Here is a 14,185-nt window from a genome sequence, read left to right as displayed (position 1 = left end):
ACACTTAATAAGTTACAGTTGCAGCTGAACACAGAATCCTGAAGTGATGCCTAGTTCTCTATTGTTTTAGAAACTAGAATAGAGAAGGAAAATTGTCAAAATGCCCCAAAGTCCATGGGATATCATTTCTTTTTCTAATTCAATACAACGTTCCTTGCCTGCTTCCAGAGGATAAATAAGGATTTGTGCACATATGTTACAAAGTCCCAATAAGCCCTTGTGGGGCTTGATATTCACAGGTTTTTTTTTAACTTCTGCCAAACAACTGTGCACTGCAGGATGATGACATTAAGCTTTATGTATTGATTTTTCAGCCTCACCAAAAAGCTTTCAGACACTCTTATCTTTAGTTGTCAAAATCTTGGGTTCGAAGAACATCCAGTGAATCTATTTTTAGCCGAGTTTAAGAAATAACATCAATTTAAAAATAAATACCTTAAAATGCAATTTATATCTATTCCTTTCAAAAAATACACTAAAAAGAACTGAGGTATCATTAGAATGTAATAAGCAATTCTTAATCCTCCAACTTTCTAGCTCTCTTGATTTTGATCAGAATATACTTGATAAAAACCAGGGCTTCTTTCAAAAGGATGCTTGCCAACATCAGAAAGACATCTTAAACAAAATAGTCTATATTTCAGCACCATATCTCCTCATCACAGAGCACCAAATTACCCAAAAGAGCATAAATTACATGATTACGACAGTACACGCTACTATCTCCGTGCTTTGAGTTCCTCAAAAATGCCATCAGTTTTCAATCTATCAACTTTTCAGGCTGAGAGCAAGTGGGAGTTGAAAAAAGCAGACATAGCTCTGAGAAGATTAATACTTTTAAAAAGAACAAATTCAGGGATTTTATCAAATCAAATGAACAGTAATAAGAGACATCATTGCCCTGAAAAGCATTGGCAATTTACAAATATTTCCTGAGTGCACGTCATGTGTCAGGTACTGTTTAAATGTCTCTTGATTTTTAATCTAGTTTTTCTTCTGTCATATCACATTGCCTTCCTTCTAGTTTTCTACCAACCAAGTTACAGCTATTCAAAGTTCTCCCTTGATTCTAAACCTAACCACAGCGTTCAAACAATGGCTCAATTACTGTATATTTCTACAATAACAATTTCTTACTGGGTCAGCATGTTAGGAAACTAGGAGAGAAGGCGTAGCATGGAGTCAGGAGCCCCAGTCTCTGGTCTCAACTCCAGCACTTTGTAGCTGTGTGATCTTGGGCAGGTCATGTAACCTCCAAATCCTGTTTCCTGATATATAACAGGTTAACGCTATGTATACTGCAAAGGTTGCTGTGAGGGTTAAATGAAATAACGTGCATGGAAGAGGTGAACAAAGGGCTTGGAACATTGTGGATGCACAATAAGTGTCAACACTTGAATCTCAAAAAAAAAAATGTTATATTCATAGCAATTTATAAATATTGTCTCACTAAAGCTCTTAATATGTTTATATGGCAAATAAGTATACACACCTTTACACATACACACAAATAATACAAAATACCTGAAGGGCCGTCAGGATATTTGCTAAGGCTTGTCCGTATGTGTCATGACAGTGAACAGCAAGAGCCCTGGGTGGGATTTCTTTCATGACACTTTCCAACATCCTCTTCATGCTTCCTGGAGTTCCCACTCCAATTGTGTCTCCCAGGGAAATCTCGTAACAGCCCATGCCATACAATCTCTTAGACACCTATCAAGAAAAGTGACAAGCTAGTAAAACAATGGAAATGAACACACTCAAATCCTGTTGTTCCTTAGCAAACATCATCTAGAAGTAAACAACACAACTAAGATAACTGGCATATCCACGGAAAATGTGTATTTTAGTTTTCTAGTCCTTTTCCTTACTCATTAAATCCCAAGCATTATATAAAACTTTGAATGACATTCCTGTAATTATCTTCCTCTAATATTCAAGTTTGCCTCAGAATCATATCTATCTAAGTAGCTACATGTTCATTTATGAAATTATAAGCTATAATTTCATTTATGGGAGGCTTATTTTCTCAGCCCTTTAATCAAACAGAAGCATCACAAATTTACTTTGGAACCAGTATTTCTCAAGGCACTAGATTAGCGGTCAAGAGATGTCAATCAAGTAGCTTTGTAATCAGTACAGACACTTGATATTTTAGGCTTAAATTTTCTAGCTCATAAATGGATGCTCTTGAGTCTGGTAAGTTTTGCTCTCCCTTCAAGCCAAATTACTAATGTTACTTTCAAAAAGCAATATGAATTTTTATGAAGGCAGCATGGTATGTTGACAAAGACATGGCTTCTGGAATCAGACAGGCCTGGATTGAAATCTCAGCTGCCACCAATGCTAGTCATGCGATACTGTGCAGAAGATGAACCTTTTGAAGCCTCAGTCCCTATTCTGTAAAAGACAAACAATAAAACACCATTATTTAGCATGTTTTCTAAGCCTTACTACTTAATTTTTCAAAATCACAATAATAATCATGAAGTGAGTGTTGACATGTTTGGTTGTGAAAATGAGAATATATAAAAATCACTTTGTGCAAAATCAGACACATGGTCACCCCTTAACTCATGCCTTATGTGTGTCTTTGGTGCTTATTTTACATCAGGCGCTGCCTAGATGCTGGGATATGATGGGGATGCAGATGTTAAGGGTCCAGGCTCAAGGTATTATGGAATCTGGAGTCAAGTGAGGACAGACCCTAATCAATTCCACTCAGGAATGTGTAAACACAGCTAACATAATAATTTTGGAACAAAGAAACAGGATTCTAAGAGCATGTAGCAAAGGAAATTGACCTAGATCTGTCAAGCAGGAAGGGCCTCAGTGACAGCCTGAGATAAAGTCAGTATCAACTTGTCGAAGAGGTTGTGGAGGAAAGGTGTGAGAAGAACATTCAGGCAGCTGAAGTATCAAATACTAAGGGGATTCCAAGTAGGAAGGAAGGTCATGGGAATTCCCTGGTGGTCCAGTGGTTGAGGATCCGCGCTGCCACTGCAGGGGGCGCAGGTTAAATCCCTGGTCGGGGAACTAGAATCCCACAGGCCACGAGGTGTGGCCAAAAAAAAAAAAAAAAAAAAAAAAAAAAGGAAGGAAGGTCAGATGCAAAGGACAGATGTGACAAGAAAGAAAAAACCAAGGGGGAATGGGGCTCCATAAAGTTGGGGAGGAAGGCCCGGGGCAGAGCATACAAAGAGTACACACAGCCTTGCAAACTGACTGGGTTTAGGATTTTGGTTGAGGAGTCTATCATAAAAGCAGTAGAAAGCCTTGACCAAATGTGGAGTAGTGGTGACATCATGGGATTTATGTTTCAGAAAGGCAGTATCAATACAACAACAAAAATAGTCTGAAAGCCTACCTAGTCCAGGTAGGAGACAATTATTGGATGGAAACTTGGATCAAAAAAGCATAATGCTGCTTCTCCTCTTTCTTTTCCTTTATTTAAAAAGGTACATACATTCAACTGTTAAATATTCAGGTCTTTGGAATCATATAGAAAGCATGTAGATGACTAACTGAATTTCCCTCTTCATTTCCTTCTGTATGTTTTTGGCCTCACATAGATAGAGTAATTAATCACCTCAAAACTGCCTATTCAATGCTGGAATTTCTTAATGGCCACATAGAGAAGAATGAGGCTTCCATCCAAGTGGCTGGAGGAAAATCCTAAGTGTGGGGTCAAGGCAATCCAAGGGCTACAAGAGTAGCAGGAAGGAGGGGATGGTCACTAGCCTCCAATTCTGCTGAGAAGTCAAGACAAGGACTGAATAGGATCTCGCACTTCTTGACCCAAGTGCTCAGTAGTGATCTTAACAAAGAGGGATTTCAGTGGAGTGAATGGTCTAGATGTCATTTTGGAGCCTGATGGAGAGTTGGTGGCACCAGGGTAGATGGGCACCACTGCTGCAGGCAGCCCTTTGAAGAAGTGTAGATGTGGAAGGATGGAGATAGATCATCGATAACTAGCCAGGGATGCTAACTAAAGGAAGGAAGTTTTCACATGGAAGAGGCTTGAACATGTTCGAGTATCAGTGGGAAGGGCTCTGCAGTTGCATATAAAGGGGAGAAAGCAACAGGAAGGGCTAGAGGCTTCAATAGAGGGAACGCAGTCTGCAAGAGTCATTTTGGAAAGGAGACAGGGAGTTGTTCCACACAGGGTAGTGTGGAACAGAAGACCACGTAAGGTCACTGGTCATGAATTCCTAATGCTTCCAATCTGCCTGTTCCAGGATTCTCTTCAGCAACACCCTGGACATTATGGAGCAGCAATGCAGTGCCTGAGACTGTGTGTGGTCTGTCCAGAGGTGGCAGAAGCCAGAAGGAAGAAAAGCAAGGCGTGGGTGTATAGGCAGAGCTGGATTCAGGTTGTGTGGAGTCTGAAGTTATACTATTTTGGAAATGTTCTTTAAGAAAAGATTATATAGGGACTTCCCTGGTGGCGCAGTGGTTAAGAATTTGCCTGCCGATTCAGGGGACACGGGTTTGAGCCCTGGTCCGGGATGATCCCACATGCCTCGGAGCATCTAAGCCCGTGCGCCACAACTACTGAGCCTGCGCTCTAGAGCCTGTGAGCCACAACTACTGAGCCTGCATGCTGCAGCTACTGAAGCCCGCGTGCCTAGAGCTTGTGCTCTGCAACAAGAGAAACCACTGCAATGAGAAACCCGCGCACTGCAATGAAAAATAGCCCCCGCTCGCTGCAACTAGAGAAAGCCCATGCACAGCAACAAAGACCCAACACAGCCAAAAAATAAATAAATAAATATTTTTTTAAAAAAATAATAAAAACAGTAAACGGATTTTAAATAAAAAAGGATATATAGTTGTGAATACAAATTAATAACAGAGCCTTAGAAGCGTCCCATGTCAGCGAAGGACTGCAAAATTTCAGCTTCATAAAGATGCAAACTATTATACATAGGATGGATAGACAACAAGGTCCTACTGTATAGCACAGGGAACTATATTCAATATCCTGTGATAAACCATAATGGAAAAGAACATGAAAAAGAATACATATGTATAACTGAGTAAATTTGCTGTATAGCAGAAATTAAATGCAACATTGTAAATCAACTACACTTCAATAATTTTTTTTTAATATTTAAGGTTCATTATTTTATAGTATTGATATATCTGCCTCTGTGGGCAATTGTCTTGCTTAATTAATAGATGATGGTATATCTCTCACTAGAAACATCTGCAGTTCAAATGAATACACAGAACAGGAATGGCTTTAGCCAAACTGAAAGTTTATCCTGTCTAAAGTTCGATATTCTAACAATCCCATCTTCCCTGCTTCAGCACCACATTCCTAAACTTAAAAAAATTAACCTTAACAGCAGTGCACAAGAATATGCTATTTCATATACAAATGAGATTCTGAGTCTAATATAATTTCAAAGACAAGCATTTTGTATTCATTGGTATCAATTAAGAAAAAGGAACAGGAAGTAGAAAATGAACTTCAATAAGTAGGTCCTTAATGACTATAATCAATTGCTGTAAAATTGCTCTGGAATAATAGCAACTTGAATCTCAGCGAGCTATAGAATCTCAAAGGAACAAAAACACGGAAGCAGTATGTACTCTGATACAAATGCCAAAATATGCAGGAGACAACAAAGGGACACTACCTGAGCAACCAAGGCAAAGTTTGAGTATATGTGCAAAAACTGCCCCAGAATTCTGATAGAAAGTAGAAAGGTTGCTCAATATCTTCTATTCACATAAAAACAAATCAGGTGTTTTTATTCCCATAAACTTTGAACACCCATATGATAAGAATCAAATGTTAACTCTGGACAGTGACATGCACTATCTAAGTTTTTAGTGTTAAAATAAAACTATTAGCTAAGTGATCAAATAAATGCCTCCCAGTCCATGGCTCTCCTTGGCCTAGTTGTGCAAATGCAATAAACATTAGGAAAAAGAGCTCACTTTTAAAAATAATACACATCATTTTACCATGAACCAGAAAACCAGGCGTATATCTTACTTCTGTTACTTTCTGCGGTGTGATGTTTCCTTCATATGGACAGCCCAGGGCACAGGATACATACCTAAATTTAAAATACAGAGCCATATAAATATGCATCTGGTGAATAAGCCATTTCCTAATTTCCATTTTATAAAAATGAAGAAGTAGCCAAAGAGTCATCAAGAAAATTTATTTTACTCTATTCCTTCATTATTATTCTCAGACCAAACAAAAACATTTGGGAACATTTTCAATTTAAGTCACATTTTAATTTTTCTAATAATTACAATTTGACATACATTATTTGATGGCAGATGGGAATAAGACAAGTGTTTATCTCGTGAGGTTGCTTAAACTATAGCAGTACATGAACATTCAAAGCAGAAAATACCAGTGAAATATATTGTTTTATTTCAATAAGTACATACATTCAACTGTTAAATATCCAGGGCTTTGGAATCATATAGAAAACATGTAGATGACAAACTGAATTTCTTTCTTCATTTCCATCTGGATGTTTTGGCCTCACGTAGATAGAGTCATTAATCATCCCCAAACTCCCAGAACTGAACACAACCTCAAAGTTCACCTTGTTTATCTCTCATGGGTATACCTAAAAATCATCCTCAACAGAAGAGTATTTAGTCTATGTTTAAAAGGCTCCAAATAAAGATATTCCATAAGTTTCTTCAACAATTTAATATAAAAAGTCAAGCCTTTCTTGCAAAGATGATGATACATTTCCATCTTAAAGTATGAAACTTTAGAAAAAGCCTCTTTTAGCTATTTTCAGCTCAACCCTAAACCCATTTTATTAAAGTTTTCTCAGAGATTTTACAACACTTGTATTAAAATAATGCACCATGTGTCTGATCATCAGGAATGAAGCAATTCACATGAGGGAGAGAGGGGTATTGGGGAAGAAGGCTGGAAACCCAGTTCTTTGGGCCAGAGTATGAAAGGCTTTAGATAGCAAGCTCTTGAATACTGTGCCATGGAGCTGAAACTTTGAGATCCCTGAAAATTATTTTGAGACAGTCGTTATGACAAGATCAGGTTTGTTTTCCAGAAATGCAACTCTTCATAAATTCTGGAAGTGGGTGCCAAAGGAAAGATGGAGGCAAAAACATGAGCAAAGATAATCCCATGCTTCCTTGATTGAATGTATATATATATGTGTAACTGAATCACTTGGCTGTACAGCAGAAATTAACACAACATTATAAATCAACTATACATCAATTTTTTTAAAAAAATGCTGTCAATTGGAAGATACACTAATTTCACAACAGGCTTTGGGGTAAAAACATGAAATATAGATTCAATAATCCAATACATATTCATTGATCCTAAAGATATAACCAAATTTCAAAAGTATTAAAATGTGAATAAAAATTGGGTTTTGGAATTAAAATAACTAAGCAGTTCCATAAGCCAGGCAAGCAGTTATGAGGACAGAGAAGGAGAAAAAGAGGATAAAGTCAAGTAAAATTTGAAAACCTATGCTGGACAGGAAACCCATCTCTCTGCTCTTTCAATCACTATAATTTAAGCTTAATATTCAAATAATTTGTATAAATTTACTCAAGATATACAGAAAAGAAAATGTTCTTATGTGAACATAGTACTGGAGAAGGTGGCAAGGGATGAAAAAGGATTTTCTTTTTTTTTTTTTAACATCTTCATTGGAGTATAATTGCTTTACAATGGTGTATTAGTTTCTGCTTTATAACAAAGTGAATCAGTTATACATATACATATGTTCCCATATCTCTTCCCTCTTGCATCTCCCTCCCTCCCACCCTCCCTATCCCACCTCTCTAGGTGGTCACAAAGCACCGAGCTGATCTCCCTGTGCTATGCGGCTGCTTCCCACTAGCTATCTATCAATTCAGGTACAATGATGATAATGTGTTGAAAAGAGAAGTACATTTATTCTGAACCCCAAATATCTAGATGTGATTAAAAAGAAAGTCCAAGGTATTCATTTACATGCAATTCCTCTAAATGCAAAAACAAAAATAAGCAAAAAACCCCAACAAATGTAAGACGATATAAAACAAACAAACCTCTCTAGCATTCTCTTAACTGAAAAGTAACAACCTGGATATAGCTGCCCCTTTATGCCATGACCCTAACTCTCTCCATGTGCATTTTCACTCACTAGAGTTTTCCCTCTGAGTCCTTCCCTGTTCTATGGTTGGCCTGGTCTTCATTCTCCACTGCATGTTATATTCATATGTTCTTCTCCACCCTTCTTTAACCTATTCACATGTGGGGCTACTTTCTGCAAAGTGAATGCAATGGTTCTTAACTGTGTTCATTAACTGTACTTTAACACTCGAAAGCAGAGATTGGCAAGCTAAGTCCCAGAGGCCAAATCCTGCTCATGGCTCTTTTGAAAATAGACCATCTGACCCACAAAACCTAAAATATCACTATCTAGCTCTTTACACAAAAAGCTTGCCAACCACTTGTAAAAAGTCAGGGATTTTTGTGAGTGTGAAATGGCCTCCCTCATGATGAAAATAGGCTACCACATCTGCTTTGACTGGTGGCAGAAGTGTTTCTAGACCTGTGCTCTTCTCTGACAATCTATTACAATGCTTCTCAATTTTGGCTGTACAGAACCGCCTAGGGAGCTTAAAAAACAAAACAGACACTGGTGGGTAGGACACACTCCAAACCAATTAAATCAGAAACCCAGGGAATAGAATCTAACCACTAATTATTTTAAAATAATTTTCAAAGTTCCATTAAGCTTCCAAAATTGAAAACCACTCAACTATTAGCAATATGTCCTCACCTGGATTGTTGGGTTGACATCCTTATGTAAAAGTGATGTTACACAGCCATAAGAGTATATAATCTCAGGGATTTCCTCACTGCTACCCCACAGCATCTATCTTTGATTGGACCCACAACATTCATGACTTTTATCCATCTTTAATTGTCTGGTAGTTGATTTCTTATAGACCTATTCCAAATAGTTTCTACTCTACTGAAGCCCTGACCTGCAACCTCTCCATTTCTTTTTTCTTTTCATTCCTTCCATTTGGTTCAATGTTCATTTTATTGAACTACAGCCTTTAGTAATTTTTTCAGCAAGGGTAGACTTTTGCAGACTACTTGGTCAACAAATGGTTTTATTTCAGTTTTATCAATGTATAATAGTTTGGTTAGGTATGGAACTCTAGGTTGACAGGGTTTTTTTTTGCTATTTTGAACATATTATTTCACTATTTCTCATCTCAGTTTTTGTTGATGAGAATTTTTCTGTCTAATGATAATTCCTTTATTTTTATAGTAATTTTTTCTCTACTGTTTTAGGATTATCTGTTTATACCTAATATTCTACATTTTTAAATGAGTATGTCAGGACTTGTTATACTTCTTCAATATTAACATTAATGTTTTTGTTCTCTTCTAGAAAATCATCAAAGTACTAGTTCATCAAAATATCTATTTTCCCTGTTTTCTCCTTCTGGGAATTCTCTTAGGCATTCTCTCTTAATTTCACTTTCAAAATTTCTATTATCTTTCTGTGTTTCATGATTGTAGTTTCCTCAAATTCTACTTCCAGACCACTAATCCTCTCTTCAACTGTAATCTGCTGTTCCCTGCAATTATTGTTTTTATTTAACACATGTATTTTTCATTTCCATTTCTTTTCCTTAAATCTTCATTCTTTTTTCCATAAAGACCTGTTCTTTTATTATGTTCTTCCTTTGCCTTTATGAATAGGTTAAGCATTAATTTACAATCTCCTTTCCAAATTATTCTACGTCCTTCTTTTCAGTGAAAATTCTCCTGCTTTTTCTTTTTCTTCTGCTTATTTTTCTTAGGATAGTTTGTTTCCTCATGTGGCCTGTAATTCTTACCATTAGTGCCTTTTCATGGTGATTTCAGTTTCTGTAGAAGTTCCTGAAGTGACAGTCCTGAGTTATTTTAATGTTCCTATAAAGGATATCCAATTTCCTTTTTCTCTTGCCTTGCAGACTTTACCAGTTCCCAGGCAATGCCTACCTTCACTTCTCAATTTGGGTTTCCACAATACTCATATGTCATAAATCCACAACCCATAACACTGGCACATATTTCAGTGACTTTGCACTGGCAAGGAAGTGCTTCCAGGTTCCAAGAACACTCAGTTCCAAAACCAGTCTTAGCAGAACATCTATCTTTTCCCATATAGATTTAAAATCCCATTTCCAAGCCACCAGGGATTACATCTGGAATAGATACCCCCGTGTGTTAGTGGCATCAGTCTGCATCCTTACCACACTTTCTTTGATGAAATCTGAGGACTTTCTTTTCTTTTCTGAGCTTGGCTATATGTTTTACAAGTTGTTATATTTATGTGTCTGTAATGCAAACAGAAAAGGGAGTCTCTGTATTAGCTCAGTCCCCTATAGTCTCTCTCTCACTATTACACAGATAATTCCAGGAACAAATTCCCAATATTCTTATGAACATTACAAATCGATTGCCTGACACATTCACATGGCATATGAAGCACAATAGATCCAAAATGATGCTCATTCCTGTTTTCCCCACATTTGCCATTACAAAAAAAAAATGATATTTTTTTTTCAGCCACTAAATCACTTGAAGGTCAGCTTTGAGAACACGTTCATTAACCAGCATTGGCTGGTTCTTCCCTCCAGGCTCTAGAGCATATGAGCTCTGCCAGCGCCATCCCACATGGACAGAATAGTATCCAAGCCCCTCCCCAGGATGGTCACAGACATCACCTAAGTGCCCTCCTTGCCTCTAGTCTCACACAACTCCCTCATTTGCACTCCAAATAATATTCCTAGAGCATATTTTTACACTCTGAACATCCTTAATGGCTTGCCATTGTCTACTGAATAAACTTGATATTCAAATTCAGCAATTTGTGAAGCCTCATCTGACTTTCTACCTCTCTTGCATTTCACAGCCTCAAAAGCTCATATTACAGTAAATATAAACTTCTCCCTCTTATCCAAATGTTTCTGGAGATTTCTCTTCACTATGCCTTTACTCTTTGTAGATTTCCTACCCTGCATGAGGACGCCATCATTTCTGATTATGTTTACATATTTTTACCCATTTTAAATGATTTCATTTTATTGACACCTCCATGAAGGCTTCTACAAATAACCTCAGAGAAATTTAGTAAGGTCTTAATTTGAACTTTCATAGGATTTATCTGCATGTCTCTTAAAGCACTTGGCTTTTTTGACCATATAATAATTATCTCTATACATATTACTTCCCCAGTCTGCTGGGAACTCTTCGAAGTTAGGCTTCTTTTTCATTTTCATTATTACATATAGCATCACAAGAGAGGACACTATATAAAACAATATTTCTTGAATGAATTAATGCAAAAATATGTTAGTAAAGATGTCATTTTAACCTTCTGAATAATTTCCTATGAAATTTCTAATCTTTACCATCAACGTATAGCCAGATTCAGGTTCTTAACATTCTAAATTCTGTAGTCAGAGATGACAGCACATATTTGGGAGTTCAGACGTGGAACCATGTTTTAAACATTACATAGGATGACAGGGTAATACAGGAACACCAACCATATTGAAGCCAGTTGTACTAAAATTACAATAAACTCTGGATAGAAATGTGAGTTGTTTTATTTTTATTTGTGTTTGCTGAGGCCATTTATAAATATTATGCAAAATCATGATAAAGGATAAAAGAGAAGCATTCAAGTTTTTAACAACTTTACCTAGCAGAACTGAATCACAAAAAATAACCTACAGTTAGGCCTTACTCAGGTCTACCTTCCCACAATTAGCCCATGTTCCTCAAACCATCCTGGCAAAAAGGAACCAAAAGACTGAGTAAAAGCCTTGAATAAATATCACAAACACTTGGAGTGTAAAGAGTCAACCACTGCTATCCTCAGAAGAGAAAAACAATGCCAAGAGTGATGAGATAAGATGACATGTAATGTCAATTAAAAGTAATTAAGACATTAAATATAGGAAGAAGTTTGATATACCCATGAAGAATATATCAACCTATAAACAATATAAAATAGCATTCCATTATCAACAAGCCAATTATAAATAAAGTTGAGAGCCTATCATGCACTTATCTCTGTGGATGATATAAGAAATAATGACCTTCCCTTTGTCTCAAAAAGCAATTCTGCTAAAATTCTCCTTTTGCTCTAAAATGCAAATTTCACGAGAAATGACAAAACACATTCTTTGCTCAAAAGCTGTACAGGAAGGCTATTTAGATGTGATTTCACAAACACAACTTACACATATTAACTGTAGCTGGGTATGTGTTATCTGGCAGACAACCATGACAGAATAATATGTGAGGCTAAAATAAGTAGAACTCAAACAAACCATATGTACAAAAGAAAATAGTTTTAACAGATGTCTCATTGTTAGAGTGCCATATTTTGGTAGATGATGATTTGAATTGCTCTTCCACGCCAATGCAAAGGCCTCAGTTTAACAGTAGAAATTGGAAAGAAACTTTGACCAATAAGCTGTCCACTTATAGGAAGACGGTGCCATATATGCAAGTGAATTCCACTGGGATAGATTACCTGATGGAACACATTTGCTTCATCAATGAGAAACACTGCCTGCCAGTCACTGTGTATTTAAAACACTAAGCCCTAAACAAGGAGGCTCATTATCTTACTCAATGAGGCTGCTATTTCAGGATCAGGATCCATAATGACATTTTGCATGAGGTAGGGGAAGGATAGAAAATACATGTTCACACAACCTAGATGGTTTGGCTAACAAAACAAGTAGGCTGCAAATTCTTGAAGAAACGTGTTGAGTTACAAATTCTCTCTCCAAGGGAAATCCAGTGAAAGCTGACCATTTTGAGAAAGAACACTAAGCCCTGACTTCACAGCTGTTAGAAATGGTTGCCATTTTATAGGCTAGAAATTATATAGAGTTAGGCAACCAGTCAAAAATAACTAAGCACAGGAAGAATTTCCTAACATTGAGGGTCTTTTCTCAAAGTAATTGGTCACTGATATAAATGATACAATTTTATTCAGAAGCATTTAAAAACCGATTGGGTTTTCATTGGTTTTGTATAAAAAGAAAGTAGGTGATGAAGGTGACAGTAGGTGAAGAGCTATATAAAGTATGCACCTTAGACTTATTATGGTTCTATGAAAACCTGATTCCTTGCCTCCTTCAAAATATCTATCAATATTAATCATATTGCAATATTAATCACATTGCAAAACATTATTGTATCCTAAAACCGTCTTTGTTTTTCCATACCTAAAAGTTATCTATGGCTGTCTATATTAGTTTAATCGCTAATTTGCTTTTTATTCTTCCTTCTCATTATTTTGTATGTCTACTTTTTCTGGGAATTTGAGAATAAATTCAGCATTGACAGTTCACAGTGAAATATTTTTGCAATCAGTGGTGAATAATTTTGTTTGGCTCCTAAAAATGTTATCAGTTGACTTCTTTCAACTTTCAGTAGGCTCAGACTTTCAGGAAGTTAATCATGGATCAGATCATTCTAGGCCACTTTATAGAAAAGGCCTAAGATGTAATCATGTAAAAGCACATTGCTTTGATATGCACACCCGCTGGCTTTGTGAATTTATAACATGTTTATAAGCATCTAGTAATGAAATGAATAAGGCACCTTAGAGATAGTTTCCTTTTTAGATTAATATTTTCACAAGAAGAGTGAGCATGTGATTCTTGTGACATCATTAAAGAGAAGCTGATACTCACTTCAATCAAAAAGGAATAAAACCTGAATGCCTGAACTGGGGAATTGGGATTGACATGTATACACTGATGTGTATAAAATTGATGACTAATAAGGACCTGCTGTATAAAAAAATAAATAAAATTAAATTTAAAAATTAAACAAAAAAGAAAAAAAAAAAAACCCTGAATGCCTTTTATGATAGATGAGAACACTACTTCATATCAGAGGGATTTCTATTTTAAACAGATTTTGACAAACCAAGAGATAATTCTTTCAATAAATGTCACTGATAAAAATAAAGTGATTAAATTTATTACAGGCTTCTATTTTTCTCTGTCTTTTTAATGTTTTAAAAATTAAACAGATAAGAGAAAAATAACCTACAGTTTTTAAACATATGTGAAATACACATTAAAGAATGAAGTCCAAAATGTAGACATTTCATTGCTCACTAACATACAATGTATT

At 36.3% G+C, this 14,185-nt stretch overlaps 1 protein-coding gene across 2 annotated transcripts in view; it reads right to left on the bottom strand.

Moving 5' to 3' along the window:
* Nucleotides 1–14,185, bottom strand: part of HMGCLL1 (3-hydroxy-3-methylglutaryl-CoA lyase like 1) — a 137,125-nt gene that overhangs the window by 58,290 nt on the left and 64,650 nt on the right. For both annotated transcript variants that reach the window (XM_059076514.2, XM_067005936.1), the window contains exons 6-7: nucleotides 6,008–6,071; nucleotides 1,525–1,713 (exon numbers count right to left, since the gene is read on the bottom strand). In XM_059076514.2, coding sequence (XP_058932497.1) covers nucleotides 1,525–1,713; nucleotides 6,008–6,071 — 253 coding nt within the window. The remainder of the gene's footprint in view (nucleotides 1–1,524; nucleotides 1,714–6,007; nucleotides 6,072–14,185) is intronic.

Source organism: Kogia breviceps, chromosome 10 (genome assembly GCF_026419965.1).
Source record: "Kogia breviceps isolate mKogBre1 chromosome 10, mKogBre1 haplotype 1, whole genome shotgun sequence".
NCBI classification, from domain to species: Eukaryota; Metazoa; Chordata; class Mammalia; order Artiodactyla; family Physeteridae; genus Kogia; species Kogia breviceps.
This window is presented reverse-complemented; position numbering and strand designations above follow the sequence as displayed.